At 47.4% G+C, this 18,025-nt stretch overlaps 1 protein-coding gene across 1 annotated transcript; it reads left to right on the top strand.

Annotated features, from left to right (window-relative positions):
• The first annotated feature begins 11,453 nt into the window (after positions 1–11,453).
• Positions 11,454–17,289, top strand: LOC140312744 (uncharacterized). The gene is made up of 6 exons (XM_072390536.1): positions 11,454–11,564; positions 11,653–11,741; positions 11,841–11,955; positions 13,680–13,792; positions 13,881–13,995; positions 17,027–17,289. The coding sequence occupies exons 1-6, from the start codon at positions 11,522–11,524 to the stop codon at positions 17,200–17,202; spliced, it is 651 nt and encodes a 216-aa protein (XP_072246637.1). The 5' UTR covers positions 11,454–11,521; the 3' UTR covers positions 17,203–17,289.
• The last annotated feature ends 736 nt before the right edge of the window (positions 17,290–18,025 follow it).

Here is an 18,025-nt window from a genome sequence, read left to right as displayed (position 1 = left end):
TCAACTGCCAATGTACATGTTTTCCACTAAAACCTTCTGCAGCCCATAAGCTCAGGCACCAATCAGGTTGGAGCGCACGTGGGCGGAGGATGAAATGTGAAGCTTAAGCATGGAAATCCCAACAAACGCTTGTTTTTATTTGTGTTCTATGCAAAAACATGCAAATTTAATGTTAATGCTGCTCTCTATGTAAACACGTGAGTCCTTGTTTCTCTATGGGAAGCCTTGTGGCCTTAATGCCATTTTCCCCATGCAATTAAAATGTTACGAGTCCTGCAGACGTGCACGTCACTGATCGGTGAAGACAACGCTCTCATCGGGCGTCGTGTTTTATTGCAGCAAGACGACAGAACATAGGTTTAGTTTATGAGCAGTGAAGCGGTTGCCTTTAGATGTACACCATGAATTTTTTATTATTTACAACCCAAAATGAGAATATATTAATGAGTCGCCACATTTTCTTATAAATCAGTCCAATTTCTGATAATAATCAACAGAGTTTCAGGGGAAAAAAGGCTCATGAATGTCCGATAGCAAAGCATTTCCAAACTGATTTATTACAGGTGGCATTTCTCTTTGGAACGAGCCACTTTAATGGCTTTTTTTTTCTCCCACACCAGCCTGAAATGAATTTTCTCCTCGCTCCGCCCACATTACACTCTCAGATTTTTCAGGTCAGTTTTATTTCTGATGCCACTCTGTTCATCATCAGCTATCTGAAACAGAAAGAGGCTGCATGATAACTGCTGGACAGGAGGAGAAGTTTTCCCTTTTCCTCCCCGTCTCCAGCTTGCTCCACTTCAAATAACTTAAGATCTGCCGCCTTAATTCGGACACTTTCATGAGCCTCAGTAGCTTTATTCAAATGGCATTCGTTTACAGTCTCGTAACGGAAAAATGAAACCAATAACTCAAACGCAGGCTGTCTCATATGGAAATCAACAAATGCAAATAGATAGCTGAGATCGCATGTCAAAGGAAATTCAGCCTTCAAAGTTTATTCAGAACAGTTTTCTCCCAGAGAGACGGGGGGGGGGGCCTTTACGGCTGGGACCTGGAAGGATCCTAAAGCTCCTTTTGGAGCACTAATCTGAAAAGCCTTTTACCGTCCTGGTGCCCATGAGCAGCAGCGGCCTCTCTGGGAAATAAGTGAGAGGAAAAATCAGAAGTGAAGCAAAAGGTTGCCATTTTTTTTTTTAATTCTTCCTGACCTACAGACTCCAGCAGGCAGAGCCAGTTATCCCAGTTATCCCAGTGACGGACGGGCAGTGTTTCAGCCAAAAGATTAAACTCTGGAGTCGTGTGAAATCCACCAACAAGCCTCTTGTCCCTGTAGCTTTGGTTGAATGAAAAAAATCCCCCAAACTGGACTCTCATTAGCTATATTTTGCATTGCTGTTCTTTTTTTAGTGTCTTTGTAGAAGCTTTTGCTTTTGAAACTAATACCAGTATCACGCTGAATGTGACTGGAACACATGTTTGCGTATGTAAACGAATCAAAGGCATTATTAGTTTTATATTTTCCCTTGAAAGAAAGAACTTTTCAAAGGGAACAGGGTCGGGAATTTCTCAGTAAACGCTGTATTGATTGTTTGCAAAGCCTCTTTCAGCCTCTCACACCAAATAAAAAGCTTTCATGTGGGCGTTTTTTGTTGTTTAAGAAGAAGAAAAAAGGTTCTTCAGACGCTTTAAAGACTGGAACAACACACTTCTGCTCTCTGTGTCGGGAGGCTGTGGGGAACATCTCCACCCCTGACACCAATCCCCTCCGGATTATGCAGCAGGAGGTCTTTTATGTTGCAAAACTTCCTGCTTTGAGATAATCTTTGGCACTGGGTCTACATCACATGTAACAGTAAACAAATATTTCCAAATGTTCACACTAACCAGCTCTGCATAAGTATAACAGTGTTTAACTGGCCAAAAACCTTAATGATTCAGTGCAAAGACAGCTGCTTTTAACCAGGTTATTTCTACATTTTCTACACATTATGTGGGAGTGAGCGGCCATGAATGCTCTCAGTAATCCAGCGTGTGAGCGTGGCTCAGTGGTTAGAGGAGGTTGTCCAATAACCGGAAGGTTCCCACTCCCCCTGCTCAAAGATTGGTGACCTGACAGCTGGAGGGGTGTCAGTCCACCTCCTCCCTGCAAACATCAGGACTTTACAAACACTGTGTTGAGAATACATCAGTTGGTTAGAAACTGTGTGATACCAGAACTGTGTTGGTGTTGCACAGCAGTCCTGACGGAGTTACTAAAGAAAGAAGTGTGGAAAATGACTGACTGACACCTCACAGTAAGGAAAAATCAGGGGAGACGAGCATCCTCCTCTTAAAATCACAATTTAACCAAAAAGATTGAAAATAGATGGAGACATGCTTCAGACTTGGCCCAGAAGAGATGGGATCGGTTTCTGAGCAGCGAAAACATAGCACTCTGCCCACTGGACCGGCCTCCAGACTCTGCTGCAGATTAAATGATCCTCAAGACACTGCTTTGGTAGCTTGGTTAAGCTTTGATGGTGCTGCTATCTTGTTGTTGATGTGGTTCATCGAAGTGATGCTGTTCTTTTGTTAAAGAACGTGAAACTGGGCTAAAGAGCAGTTAGTTTTCACCACTCCTTTAACACTTTTGTTCCTCGTAGTTTGGGTTTAGAGGTGTGTCTCTTTGTGTCGTTCTGTCTGTTCAGAGAGGCTTTTAGTTTCTTAGAAATAATAAATAAGATGCTTTTTATGTTTTTATTCTTTATTGATTTGAGTTCTTCTGGTTTGTCTCGTCTTTCTGATCCCTTTGTTACCTTAATAAACCTTTAAACTCCAACTTACCATCTGGACATATTTTATGTTGCTTCCCTCACACAAACTGAGGCGTAACAATAGCATTAACCTCTCAGAAAACATGTGCTTTCTCTTGTTTTTTTATGGTACAAAACTGCAGAAATAAACTAGAAAAGAACATGAAAACAGTTGTAATTGAGACTGGGTTCAGAGTCTCTGATCAGATGAGAATGAGAGTATTTCAGATAATCTGGAGTTGGTTTCTGCTGTGGTTCGTTGAAGCGATGCAGTGATGAGAGGTGAAACAATTTGTTTGATGTTTAGGTGACATTTTTGTTGTATAATGTCGTAGTTGACACCACTTCCTGCATAAGAATGATTGTAGAATTGCATTTGTAGATGGATGATGTGGACATTAAGGGCCAAGCTGCTGCTCCTACTGACCTTAAAGCTCAGGTTGAGTTCAAACAGGCATGCTGTGGCTAAACCAGGACATACATTAGCGGTCATTAGCATGGTAATAGCCAATTAGGTGGAAACCATTTATAATAATGGAGCCCTGTAGGAAGTAAAGAGACTGGAAGCAAGCAGCTCAGAGGTGAACACTGAGTGGGAGGTAAAAAGGAATCGAACAGGAAACCTGCATTTTTTTCTACTGGCTCCAAAAAGCCGGTGAACGAGCTGTGGAAAGAGTTAGCAGTGAGATAAACTCTCATGGCCGCTGGTGTTCAGAAAGCAGGAAGTGTGTAAGACAGGTGATGAACGAGCTCGCCAAGGCAGCGGGGAAACAGGTGTTCAGAGAGAGCGCCATCATCTTTATTCACATTTGCATCTTATAAATATTGATAGATTGATAGTTTCCTCCATCTGGTGTGTGTTGGGGGCTGTTGCTTCAGTACATGGATGTTAGCTTCATTCCTGAAGGTGTTGAACAATCTGCACGCTGCTTTACGGCCTAACTGGGTGACTAAGTGACGGTGTGAAGTGGCTGCTCTGACTCACTCGCTGGGATGCATTTGGAATTTCACTGAAAATGCTCTTTTCTGAGAGGTTTCTCTTTGTGGCTCCGCTAAACGCTGCAAAGCAGAAGAAAAGGAGGAGTGAAAACGTCACTCAAGTATTTTCACAGGGACAATTCTGTCACCAAAATAGTTTAATTAGTGTACGAGGCTAGATGAGACAAAGGGAAGAAAGCCTCTTTCTGCAACCTCCAGCTATGCCTCTGATGTGTGATATGCACAGCTGGAGTTAGCACGCCTTCCTTCAACTGTCCTGTTCATCGCTCGTCTGTCTCCTTCTTCTTTCATGTGTTTTTTGGGGATTGAAAAGCTTTTTTTCCAACTGACAAGATCAGCCTGGTTGTATCTTTCCAGGCTCAGGGTTGAATATCTGTGTTAAGCCCCTGCTTCCAAAGGCTTTTGCACATTAATCTTTGAAAATCTCGTAACACGGCTCCAAAATGATCCGCGACTGCCGCAGCTTCTTTGTGTTAAGAAAATAAATCAGCCTTCTGATAAAAGCAAAGAGGTAATTAAATGAGCTAATAGACCTTATTAGCTATTCATCAGCTGCAACTGCATTCAAAGTTTCCCTGGAGGCACGGCGGTGATCCTCTCCAACAGGAAAAGTCTTTGAAACAGGTAGCGCGGCGGCCTCCTGAATACCAAACAGCCCCGGCTGCGTGGTTGTTTTGCTGCTCATCCGTGTGAATCATTTGACAACAGAGTAGGCACTTTTCATGGCTGGCTAATTCATCACAATGCCTTCAAGGGAGGCAGACGAGGGTTGCTGCAGGGAGAATGTCATGGGTATTTGAGAAAGGTTAGATGGGGAGCAGAGCGTGTTGCCATCATATACGCCATTCATCATCACTTTATACCACACAGAGGTGCGTTGGGCTCTGTATCGATGTGTGGAGCCAAGGTATCGGGGTGGATCGGCCTGCTGTGTGTGAACTTTTGTGCACAGGCTCAGTGTTTGTGTGAAAAACGGCAGCTTTGCTTTGTCTGATGTTTTCTCGACCAGCGAGAGCTCGTTTTGTTGCAATCAACACGTCGCACATCGTGCTCAATCTTCCAGAATTTCAAACAATTCTTTTAAAAATGCCGACCCATCCTCTGGGGGAAAGGGGTCAGAGTTCGTGGACGGGCAGAGAAACGAAACAAACGCATCTAATCACCGAAGAAGACCACGAAATGAATCATTTCTTGTCCCATCAAATCCTTCCAGTCGATGCTCCGTTGGTGAAGCTTTAATAAGTGGTAAATGTGTCCAAGATGAAGAGGAAATACTGTAGATTTACTTGTTTGGTTTATTTATTTCACTTAAAGTGGAGCAGAAACGGGATCAGTACAATCAAGCTGGGCAGTTTGATGGCGAATTAAATTCATTTAAAAAGGCTAAAAATAACCAAAGTTTACTCCTGACTCTGGGACTGCAATTAGGCAAACAACTGCACCACAGATGGAGAATTTACATATCTCCGGGCTGGTGAGTGCCCTTCGCTTTAATATAATGAGACTAATTCTTTTCAAGTCAGGTGTGAGAAGTATAATCTCATCCTTAGCGCCTGTGAGAATAACAGGTTGATAAGTGAGAGCAGGTTCACCTGTTTGATCACTGAGCAGGTAGGATTCAGGCTTCATGGGCAGCTCTCACACAGAAGGAGCTTGTGGACTATTTGTGTGGTAAAATGGCTCCAGGACTCCCTTCACAGGCTTGTTTGGAGCGAGCACAAAGCTCCTGACTAATGAGAAACTGGTGACAACAGAGAAAACAATGATTAAAGTCCCTCCAACATCTTTAATTCAGGTGCAGGAAAGTTTTTGTATTTTCTGTCTGGGAGCTGTTTCACGGCCATTAAATGCAAAAAGCAATCATTTTAATAACCATTCAGCTCAAAAAAACTGCTCCAAGTATCTTTGCTTCTCCTTTTTTAATGATCTGGAGTCATTTTGATGTTGAGTAACAGCAATATTTTGTTTCTACCTGTTTTTATCTATTTTTTTTAAAGTGGTCAGTCCATGTAAGTGGGTCCATCGTTTCTGTATCTGTTTGTGATGAGGGTCCTTTGGGATTCTCTGACTCCCCTTATCAAGATAAATGTGAGTGATTGTGCTGTAAACTGTTGTTTATTAAAATTTATCCCGATAATTTCCGGTATTTATCGCAATAACGATAAAAATGACGATAAATAAACACCAATTCAACCTTTCTGACTATAAATCTATCACCAAAATAATAACAAATGCTACTAAACTACATCAGTTAAGTTCAAATAGTGCACCTGTACTGCAAAAATGTCTGAAATGTGAGAACAGAATCAATTATTTATTAAAAATGTATTAAGGCTCGGAAAAATATATTGCTTAGATGGATTGATGCTGCTCCACCTACAATTAGGGGATGGCACAAAGTTGTATTTGATTTACTACCAATTGAATACCTAACGAGCAGATTCAAATGTAAGAGGGATGATTTTGGTAGGATTTGGACGCCTTTCTTTAAGTATGCAGGTAAAAGACTCACAACCATTGTACTAAAAGGGATGTTAGATGGCATTGAGGGGAAGTGGCTAACTGATGTTTTTGAATCATAAGGTTGGACATTAATTTACTCATTTGTTTTTAATCTATTCATTCTCATTTAAAAAAAAAAAGATAGCCTTTTCTCTCTAAATTAACAGTTATTTTCTTTATTACTCTTCTTTCTTTGCTGATATGTATTTGCTGCATCGCTGTCAATGGTAACTGGACTGAGCGTGTCCTTATGTATTTGTGTGATGGTGGATATATCTGTATGTATATATACTTTGTTCCCACATCCTCACAGCTTATTTATATATGTTTTTTTTGTATTGTACTGTGTATAACACACAAGCAGTCAGATATTTGTTTTTGTGGCCATGTTGTTTTGTTGTTTGTAGTCTGTGTTCATGTCAGAAAAAGTAATAAAAATATTATATATAAAAAAAAAGTATTAAAACCTTTTGGGAATAACTTAAACAAATAACTCCTAAAAAGTCGTGCAACTGCAAATACAATCTGATAAATTAAGAAACAAGACAAATGCATCAGCAAGTTTAGTCCAAGTTGTTGGATGAATGCCTCTTTGTGCATTTTCTTCTTACTTGTGCTGTCTTCTCTTATTTGTACATTGAAATTGTCCAAGATGAAGAGGAAATAATGTAGATTTACTTGTTTGGTTAATTTATTTCACTCTTGAACACATAAAGTGGAGCAGAAATGGGATATTAATCCACAGCACAATGATCACTTTCTGCCAGGTTTATGCACAACACAGTGTGTAAAAGTTCTGATCATATGGGGCCTAAACGGGTTAGATGGGCCCCCGGTTCCCGTCCCAGCTCCTGGGCCCTCTGCTGCATGTCGTCCCATCTCTGTCTCTCTCTGCCCTCATTTCCTGTTGAGCAACCGTTCAATAAAGGCTAAAAATAAAGATGGAACTGTTTGGTTGTTTCCTGTTACAAACCCTGTTTCCAGAGAAGTCTTCTGAAATGCAACTAAACCTTGAGTCGGTTACTTTGTTTGAGTCTTTGCTCATCAAACTACATTAAATTCTTAATAAATCTATGATTTGATTCCATCAGCTTCCTTTTATTGACACTTTTTGACGCTTTGGGACCCGAGGATCCTAACTGCTGCAGCTTTTCACAGGAATCTGAGTCCATTCCTGCTGAATCCCAGATTCCAGCTGCTCAGCAGTCTGTGGCTGTTGGTGTCTGGGTCTCCTCTTCATGATGCTCCATACGTTTCCAACAGGAGACAGATGTGGACTGCAGGCAGGTCCGTGACACCAGATGAATTAAACATGCTCATGCACCATCATGCACTCACCTGATGAAGGAAACCTTTCTCAGCTGCTGATGCACAAGGCTGCAATGCATTTGTTCTCCAAAATACACGTAAAAGCCGTCAAAGAATACGAACTCCACTGCAGACTGGATAAGAAACGGGTGAAAGGATTTATTAGGAAAGTTCTGGTAGATGGTCAAAGGTGGGATCCAGGCAACTTGGAGATTGGGTTGGAGAAAAATCCAAAAGGAGTCAATTGTCCTAACTTAAGGAGGAAGTCTGTGAATGAGGGGAGGGCCGAGCAGGCAGGAAGATGGTAAAGGCTGGCAGGGATATGCAGGAGGAAAGGTGAGGCAGGTACGAGGACACCAGGACGGAGGAGAGAGGGCAGGTAGGTGGTAAAGGCTGGCAGGGATATCCAGGAGGAAAGGTGAGGCAGGTACGAGGACACCAGGACGAAGGAGAGAGGGCAGGTAGATGGTAAAGGCTGGCAGGGATATCCAGGAGGAAAGGTGAGGCAGGTACGAGGACACCAGGACGGAGGGAGGCAGACTCTGGAGGAGACTTGGAGAAGGTCAATTTCCCAGGAAAGATTGTGGTTTGTGATGCTGAACATACTGAAGAAACATGGAACAGTAGATCTCTGATGATGAACAGCGTCTGGTTGCATCTCTTTTGTATCTGAGACCAAAGTATTTGAAATGGTCGACAACTTCAACAGCCTGATTTTCTGTGGCGGTCTGATGCAGCCCCATACCTTTAAACCTTTCTCTGAGAACAGCCTGGATGCTCTTTCTCATCAGTTTTTCCCAGAAGCAGCTGAAACGTGGACTCATCTGCCCACAGAACACGTGTCCACCGTCTTTCTGTCCATCTGAGAGGAGCTGGAGTCCAGAGAACTGGGCCGTGGTTCTGCTCAGAGCTGATATATGGCTTCCTCCTGGTGTGATGCAGCTTCAGCTCACATTTCTGGATGCAGCCGTGGACTGTGTTGAGTGGAAATGCTTTTCCCAGCTCCTCCTGAGCCCATGTGGCTGTATGGATCATGGTGGCCTGACGGTTTCTCCTGCAGTGCTGCCTGAGGGCTCAAAGGTCACCAAACAGTCATTTCTGTCCTTGGCTTTTCCACACTGAGACTTCCCCAGACTCCCTGAGTCTCTTCAGAATATTCTGCTCTGTAGAGGTTAACAGACCAAAGTTTTTTTAGGTCTTATATTAAGAAATATGTGTTTTTTTTATCTGATTTCTGGTTTTGTGACACAGCTTGGCACAAAGTGCTGAGCTACGACCAAAACTAAGCCTGTGGTGGATGTTTCTGTGACACCCAATCCTGACACCCTCACCTGTCATCAGTTACTCTGTTTTAATCCGTTTATATCAACTACACACATACAAATTGATCAGAAAAAGATCAATCCCTTTGAAATGAGACACAGCTGAAGCTTTATTTAGGTGGCTGAGCATCACGTGCATCGCGCTCATTTACCCGATGCCAGACACAGCGTCACGGTCCACGCTTTTTGTGTATCGATCTGAGTTCTTTTGAGTCTCTTCTCTGGTTTAATTATTTCTTGGTTTTCTCTCGGTTCTGTGTTCTTTGTTGGTGTTTCCCCTTGAATTCTGTTTTCAGTCCTCAGTGATTAGATTCTTGTTTCTTGCCAGTATGTCCTGGTTGCCTTGGTCTTTTCCCCTGGTCTCTTTCACACGTGTCTCCATCTGTCACAGCGGCAGTCACTTTCTCATTAGCTCTCCACAGTATATTCCCTCCTTTCTTAAGCTCCGTCTTTGTCAGATCGTCACCGTTACTTTCACCATTGATCTTTCCGTAGAACTGTTCCTCTATTATTTAGTCTTAGTTTTCCAAGCTTAGTTTGTGGTTTTCCTGTCTCAGGCGTACTTTTGGTTTCTTTTGAGCTTCAGTCAATAGTCTGTCAGCCTCTGGACTGATGTTTCCTGGGTTTGGGTCCTCCACAATCATCCTGCCGGTTATGGTTCAGGGTTATTCCTGACAGTGGCGTCCGGTTTAAAAGTCTGAGACAAACTCTCATCTATTCTTGAAATTAGGTTTGTATATTGATCTCCTTCTTGATGCTCATGAATATAAACGAGATCCGCCTCCCCTGGAGTGGCCCTCGTGTTGGAACTCGTTACTTCAGAGGGTTGCCTAAATGCTCCGGAGAGATTTTAATTGCCAATAGCTAAATTTAATTCATGTTAATGTGTTCCTGCTGTGGGATTACAGATGTTGCTTTGTTTACAGTGAGAAAGCATTAGCTTTAGCTTCATATTATGTACACTTTGATGTTTTTACATCATGTCTTTAAGTGTTTTGTGTCAAGGCTTCATGCTTAAAGGGGAACTCCCGTATTTTTCTACACACTCATCCCAGCAGACGAGTGTGTAGAAAGTCCTCTATAAGCCCCCCGATAGCCGCCAATAACAACAACACAGCAGCTATGAGCTAACAGAGCTATAGTACATGCCCCCCTGCAGCACAGTTTATTCACTCCGGTAAGAACGTCCATCTTACTCAAACTTGTCGTTCTCATTGTCAAAATCTGATAAATATCCTGCCATGTTGCACAAAGCTAGCAGCAGCAAACTCTGTGTGAAGTTAGCCGACTGTCACAGAGCACGGAGTGAATAAACTGTGCTGCAGGGGGGCGTGTGGATGAAGTGGTCCCAGTAGAGTGCCTGTGTAGAAATCCCTCCGTTAGCTCTCCTATAGCTGCAAGTAGCCACATAACAGCAGCTATGAGCTAACAGAGCTATAGCACACGTTCATTCATTCATTCTTCTTAAAGTATCGGTGAAATAAAGACAGATAATGCCTTATTTAGAGGCTCTAAGCCCCGTTCACTCCGTTATATGGATCTCCAGTTATCTAAATATCTTCCGAAGGACGCCGACTTTCACCAAACTGTTCTCAGTGAGTAGATGAACGTATTTCATGCCAGAAATAAGGTCGAGGTTTAAAAATACCGGAGTTCCCCTTTAAGAGTTATTAACAGCATAACCTGTAAGTTTTTAGAATTTCACTGTATGACGTGTTTCGTAACTTTAACAAAGTCTGTAGCAAATAAAAAGCAAGCTTCCACAACAATAAATACTCTCTTTGTTGTTCAAACTACTACAACATGCTCACATTTAAGCTTTAATGACTTCAGCATAATTAGGATATTATAAACTGAGAATTTTGGATGGAAAAACGTGGATTTATTAGATAAAAGACGACAGAGGAAAGCCTGGAAAGAATCGAGGCCTGTAGAGGACATGTTGATCAGAAGATAACGGCTCTCGAAGTCCATTTCGAGAACTAATCTTTGTTCCTCAAATCAAACATAAAAGGCAATTCCCCGTGTTAATGAGCTCAATCGCTCTTCCTAAAAGCTTCAATAATTCATTTGCTCCGAGATCGTCAGACATCCATAATGAATAACATCCACAGTGAATTATTTACAGTCATCCTTGGTGGGACAGCGAACCGACTGACAGCGACTTACTGTGTGTGTTTGATTGGCTGGTGTGCATGTGAGTGGGTGTACGTATGTGAATCTCATGCCAGCGTTTGGCTTCATAATGGGCTCACAGCTAAGGAGCTCTGGTGACATCCTGTCTGATGAGCAGAAGCAGGCCTAATTACAGCGGATAGCGTGTGCTGCCAGCTCCCCCATCAGCACAAAGTGGGGACGTGCATGCTGAAAAATGGCTTCTGGAAATGTTGCAAGAATCTGCCAAAGTCTGAGTTACATTATAGGCCAAAGGTGGAAGTTTGGGGACTGCTGGCAGAGCAGCGACTCTTATCTTGGCCGAAGACCAGAGTATTTGCCAATTCTGTAAACTCTGCCCCCACAGACTGAGTCAATAAATCCGCCTGTCACAGTTTGCTGCGTTCGGTTCTGGGGCAGAAGCATCAGAATTCAGTGGCCATGGCGTTACGGGCGGCTCTCACTCTGCTCTGTTCCCTGACAGGTGGTTTTAGTTAGCAGTGTTTCAGGTGGTGTATTAACACGGCACACAGCTACAGCTATGAGTCTGATCGCTTGTGTTTGTTTCGCAGCTTTTTCCTCCTCTGGAGCCCACGAAACTTTACCTCTCAACTGTGGCTCGAACACTGAGATCTTTGAGCGTCTGTCGGCTGATCTCAAGGTAAACTGTGAGTGTTTGTGGGGATAAAGCAGCTCGCTCCATCTACTGACAACATGTCTGAGGAATAAACAAAGTGTTGTACCTGGTTTACCCCATAAGGTGGCAGGAGAGTGTGGAGAAACCCCCCCTCCGTCGTGGAGCGCTCAGCAGACAGCTGCTCTGCTGATGTACACGAGGAATCTGTCCGACTCGCTGCACAGACACCAGCTGAGAGGTAGGAGGATGAGCCACAGACACCCGGCTGTTCTTTCACTGCATCATTTTCACCGCGATGTGCTGCAGAAAACAACCGATTCCAGTCGGTCTGGGTCAGGTTTGCTAAGACGTGCTTTTTATCGGTCCCCTGATGGACAGTTGCACGCCTTAATGACCTGCTGAGAAGGTCGACACAGACACAGTACGGTGTGTTTTTTCCACTCCTGACATCCTGATCGCTCGGCACGATCTGCAGGGATATTTCACATCAAATTCTACTCATATGGCACCTTTCAGGCTTTAAAAGCAACACAAAGTGCCTCAAAGAGGCTAAAAACAACAATGATAGGACATACCAGCCCCCCCCCCCACCCCCAGAAATACCCAGAGAAACACACGAGCTCAGACCCACTGCACCTATCAGACAGAGACGGACCTAAAGCAAGGAAAGAGCCACCATGGGGGGGCCACAGAGACGGTCCCGACCCGGGCTGACAAGAGCCCCCATGCCAAGGTGCAGAGGCCACCCGGGCCAGAGCAGTCCACAGAACAGCCCCCCCGCCCACGAGGAAACACTGGAGCTAAAAACTGAAAAACTAAAGCAGTAAAATGAGATAAAAAGGTGTAAAATGAACAAAAAAGATTAAAGGCTTTTCAGCTCCTATAGTTAAAATGTCTACTTAAAAAATAAAATATAGAACTAAAATTAAATATGATAAGAAGTTTGATTAAAAGGAATAAATAAAATCAATAAAATCAAATAAAAGCCTGATTAAAAAGGTCTGGAGCTCTTTTTAAAAACATCAACACGTATTTTTTAAACATCTCTGATGGATTCCTGGAACAGTCTCTGGTTCAGGTGGAAAGTTTCTCTGCTTTCTGCTCCCACAGCTCAGAGCATCCTTTCAGCCCAGCTGATCTCCAGCAGCTGATGTTGGACTCCTCAGGGGTGGAGATTTATCTAAATAAACATCAATTTCACCACGAGATGCGCGCCGCCGCCTCAGACTAATGTGCAAACGGAGCAAAAAGGGGAAAATGTGTCTTTAAGAATGACGTAATCGAGTCAACGTTGGGCCTGGACTCCTCAGAGCACGACATCATGTGGAAATGATGACGTCATGTTTGAAGTCATTCCTCCTCGTGGACCTTTTTACTCGCTTTGAGATCTTTACTAATGAAAATGGATTAATTGAACAGAAGCAGAGGAAGACGGAGGCCTTCGATGTGAAGGAGCAGCTCCCTGCTGGGAGAGAGTTGTTCTCACTGAGTTTACTGATGGGGGGGAATGGAAGATAATTTTCCAAATGATCCGACGGTCATTGGTGAATTATTCATGGCGTGGCCCCAAAAACTCCAGTTCCACTTCTGATGCAAATGGCTGCTGTGAAGCAGGGAAGAATACCAAGTGGGGGAAAACTTCAATTCGCAGTCTACAAAATAAAGCGTTTGGTCCGATTACGGCACGGATTTGATGCCGCGTCACATGCTGCCACTTCCTGCCCCGAGAGGAAACAACCTCTCATATTATTAATGAGCTGGTTGTGATTAAGGTGGTTATTGTGACTATTAAGGTGCCTGTAAACACGGTTAATGACAGTCTGCTGCCACGACAACCATCATTTCAGCACAATCTGAGAGCGTTTCATCTCATTTAGTGGATTTCTCTGTTTTAAGCGTCAGGGTTGCTGACGGTCTGAATGCTTCACGATCCGCATTTATTAAATATTCATTGAGTTACAGGATGCAAGGATGCTGAGCCAAAGCAATGCCCTGAGCCTGAAGTGCCCAGTGATGGGGGGCTGGCATGTGTCACGGTCGACAACAAGCGCTACTGCAAACCTCTGTGCAACTCTGTGAGTGGTTTATATACACGGCGTTTCTCTTTTTAAGCGCGATCATCTGCCAGTGAGGCGAGTCGTGTGATTCCATCTTCTTTTACAGGGGTTCGATTTCGGCTTCCTGAGGAGGAGTCGCTTGTTTGATGAATGTGGCGAGCACACGGGGTACAAATGGAACAGCCAGTACGTAGGAGGAAGCAAACTGGCCGTGTGCAACGGTAAGAGCGCTTCATTCGTTTGCTGCTTCACTGCAGCTGAGCTCAAACTCACTCAAACATGTGAGTGTGTGCTGTGGGGCCTGGGCCTGGGTCTGGGTCTGGGCCTGGGTCTGGGCCTGGGCCTTGGTCTGGGCCTGGGTCTGGGTCTGGGCCCGGGCCTGGGCCTGGGCCTTTGCCTGGGTCTGGGTCTGGGCCTGGGCCTGGGCCTGGGCCTGGGCCTGGGCCTGGGCCTGGGCCTGGGCCTGGGTCTGGGTCTGGGCCCGGGCCTTGGTCTGGGCCTGGGCCTGGGCCCGGGCCTTGGTCTGGGCCTGGGCCTTTGCCTGGGCCTGGGTCTGGGCCTGGGCCTTTGCCTGGGCCTGGGTCTGGGCCCGGGCCTTGGTCTGGGCCTGGCCCTTTGCCTGGGCCTTGGTCTGGGCCTGGGCCTTTGCCTGGGCCTGGGCCTTGGTCTGGGCCTTGGTCTGGGCCTTGGTCTGGGCCTGGGCCTTGGTCTGGGTCTGGGTCTGGGCCTGGGTCTGGGCCTGGGCCTTGGTCTGGGCCTGGGTCTGGGTCTGGGCCCGGGCCTGGGCCTGGGCCTTTGCCTGGGTCTGGGCCTGGGCCTGGGCCTGGGCCTGGGCCTGGGTCTGGGTCTGGGCCCGGGCCCGGGCCTTGGTCTGGGCCTGGGCCTGGGCCCGGGCCTTGGTCTGGGCCTGGGCCTTTGCCTGGGCCTGGGTCTGGGCCTGGGCCTTTGCCTGGGCCTGGGTCTGGGCCCGGGCCTTGGTCTGGGCCTGGGCCTTTGCCTGGGCCTTGGTCTGGGCCTGGGCCTTTGCCTGGGCCTGGGCCTTGGTCTGGGCCTTGGTCTGGGCCTTGGTCTGGGCCTGGGCCTGGGCCTTTGCCTGGGTCTGGGTCTGGGCCCGGGCCTTGGTCTGGGCCTGGGCCTGGGCCCGGGCCTTGGTCTGGGCCTGGGCCTTTGCCTGGGCCTGGGTCTGGGCCTGGGCCTTTGCCTGGGCCTGGGTCTGGGCCCGGGCCTTGGTCTGGGCCTGGGTCTGGGCCTGGGCCTTTGCCTGGGCCTGGGTCTGGGCCCGGGCCTTGGTCTGGGCCTGGGCCTTTGCCTGGGCCTTGGTCTGGGCCTGGGCCTTTGCCTGGGCCTGGGCCTTGGTCTGGGCCTTGGTCTGGGCCTTGGTCTGGGCCTGGGCCTGGGCCTTTGCCTGGGTCTGGGTCTGGGCCCGGGCCTTGGTCTGGGCCTGGGCCTGGGCCCGGGCCTTGGTCTGGGCCTGGGCCTTTGCCTGGGCCTGGGTCTGGGCCTGGGCCTTTGCCTGGGCCTGGGTCTGGGCCCGGGCCTTGGTCTGGGCCTGGCCCTTTGCCTGGGCCTTGGTCTGGGCCTGGGCCTTTGCCTGGGCCTGGGCCTTGGTCTGGGCCTTGGTCTGGGCCTTGGTCTGGGCCTGGGCCTTGGTCTGGGTCTGGGTCTGGGCCTGGGTCTGGGCCTGGGCCTTGGTCTGGGCCTGGGTCTGGGTCTGGGCCCGGGCCTGGGCCTGGGCCTTTGCCTGGGTCTGGGCCTGGGCCTGGGCCTGGGCCTGGGCCTGGGTCTGGGTCTGGGCCCGGGCCCGGGCCTTGGTCTGGGCCTGGGCCTGGGCCCGGGCCTTGGTCTGGGCCTGGGCCTTTGCCTGGGCCTGGGTCTGGGCCTGGGCCTTTGCCTGGGCCTGGGTCTGGGCCCGGGCCTTGGTCTGGGCCTGGGCCTTTGCCTGGGCCTTGGTCTGGGCCTGGGCCTTTGCCTGGGCCTGGGCCTTGGTCTGGGCCTTGGTCTGGGCCTTGGTCTGGGCCTGGGCCTGGGCCTTTGCCTGGGTCTGGGTCTGGGCCCGGGCCTTGGTCTGGGCCTTGGTCTGGGCCCGGGCCTTTGCCTGGGTCTGGGCCTGGGCCTGGGCCTTGGTCTGGGCCCGGGCCTTTGCCTGGGTCTGGGCCTGGGCCTTGTGCTGTTCCCCATGTGGGAAGACTGGGGGGGGGCTCGCAGCTTCACCCACCTGTGGGCACGTCTGGACTCCCGGGGCACTTGGCCAGGGGCGCTGGGGCAGGCGCTGGTCCACTGTGTGGCCCTCTCTGGTATTAGGTGGGGCCTCTGCCGGGGGGTGTGGGGGAGCTCAGGCTCCTGGGGTACGGCCCATGCCTGGGTGGCGGAGCCTGGTGGGGTCGGTGGGCCGTTGCCCCTGGTTCCCGGGGGCCTCTGTCCTTATGGGGGTTCTGTCCTTTTGGGGGCTCTATCCTTTTGGGGGCTCTGTCCTTTTGGGGGCTCTGTCCTTTTGGGGGCCTCTGTCCTTATGGGGGCTCTGTCCTTATGGGGGCTCTGTCCGGGGGCTTCCTCTGCAGTCTTCTGGGTGGATGCCTGGTTGTCCCTGCGGTGGGTTTCCTGGGTTCTGTGCTCTGTGGGGGCTGCTGGTGGCCTGGGTCTTGTGGCCCTCTCTGCCTGCTTCTGATTGCTGGGGGGGGTGGGGGGGCTGTGGATTGTGGCCCTGTACACTTCTACACTCATAACTAGGCACAGTTATCATGTAGGACCTGTGCCATGTGAGTTGATGTGTTATCCTGTGGTTTCAGCTTATATCCACAGCTGTGTTGTGTGTGATTGCTGCTAGTTGTGTTGTTTTTGTTTGTTTGTGTGTTTGTTGTTTCTCTGCTTGTCTGCTTTCAGGAGCTCCTGGTGGCTGAAGGCTGGATTCCCCACAGAGGCCGTGGATTGTCGACTGTTTTTTTGTTTTTACAGGTGTAGCAGCTGGTTGTCTGGTTTTCTTTCTATTTCTGTTGTTTCTTCTTCTTTCCCTGACCCCCCGGTCCGGTTTGGCTCTATTACTATTATTTATCATGTGAAATATTGTAACAAAAAAGAATGAATAAGCAGTTGATGGGCATCAAGGGGAGCTTTACATTCATAAAGCAAATCTGTTTGGCATAAAAGGTATTCAGATTACAATTCTGCTGCCATAGGACAGGACAAGGGGAGAAAAACCATCATCAGTGCAGTTGTGTTTTAAGAAGTCCTTTTTTAAATTTCTCCTTTTTTCAGAAGCAACTATTCCAGTTTCAGGAGCAGCTTCTGCATATTTTCCAAAACATCAGGACTGTCTTACAACCAAGAGCAACAGCCAGCTGACGAATGCCACCATGGAAGCTTTCAGCGCTGAGCTGAGGAGTGGGGGGGTGGCTGGAGGCAGACAGCAGTACTGTCTCGTGTGCGGATGAGCGCGGCGTGGACAGTGAAGTGTGAAAAGATGCTTTGACCAAAGAGAAAGCAACACACAGATTAAAAAACATGTTCCTGAACCTGAACTGTGCTCTTTCTCACTTTTTAACCCCTGTCAGGTGAGATGTGCTCTGCCTTCTCGTCCCCCCCTGCGTTCACACTGCACTGTCAGTGGAGCAGGTCTCTGGATCGGTGCCTTTGTGTAAAGAATAAGAATCAAATCCGTGCCGGGGACAGAGCCATAGAGCAGCTCTGAATTAGCTGGAGGTGTCAAAGGCTTCAATATGGAGAATAAAAAACTAAAACTAAACTAAAGCAAAGGTGTAAATAACCATCCATCAGGATTACTCATCAAAATTATCAGAATAAAGCGAGCGCACTGCGTTTTCAAAATAAAGCGAGCGCACTGCGTTTTCAAAATAAAGCGAGCGCACTGCGTTTTCAGAATAAAGCGAGAACACTGCGTTTTAAAAATAAAGCGAGCGCACTGCGTTTTCAAAATGAAGCGAGCGCACTGCATTTTCAGAATAAAGCAAGAACACTGCGTTTTCAAAATAAAGCGAGTGCACTGCATTTTCAGAATAAAGCGAGCGCACTGCGTTTTAAAAATAAAGCGAGCGCACTGCGTTTTCAAAATAAAGCGAGCGCACTGCATTTTCAGAATAAAGCAAGAACACTGCGTTTTCAAAATAAAGCGAGTGCACTGCATTTTCAGAATAAAGCGAGCGCACTGCGTTTTCAAAATAAAGCGAGCGCACTGCGTTTTCAAAATAAAGCGAGCGCACTGCGTTTTAAAAATAAAGCGAGCGCACTGCGTTTTCA

This window comes from Leuresthes tenuis, unplaced genomic scaffold (assembly GCF_036924035.1).
Source record: "Leuresthes tenuis unplaced genomic scaffold, fLeuTen1.0.hap1 SCAF_8, whole genome shotgun sequence".
Lineage (NCBI taxonomy): Eukaryota > Metazoa > Chordata > Actinopteri > Atheriniformes > Atherinopsidae > Leuresthes > Leuresthes tenuis.
This window is presented reverse-complemented; position numbering and strand designations above follow the sequence as displayed.

Excerpts from the sequence above, each read along its gene's own strand:
- LOC140312744 (XM_072390536.1), top strand. The coding sequence starts at position 11,522 with ATGGCGTTACGGGCGGCTCTCACTCTGCTCTGTTCCCTGACAG. Across the intron at positions 11,742-11,840 it reads GTCTGTCGGCTGATCTCAAG|GTGGCAGGAGAGTGTGGAGA; the intron begins GTAAACTGTGAG and ends TTACCCCATAAG. Across the intron at positions 11,956-13,679 it reads GCACAGACACCAGCTGAGAG|GATGCAAGGATGCTGAGCCA; the intron begins GTAGGAGGATGA and ends ATTGAGTTACAG.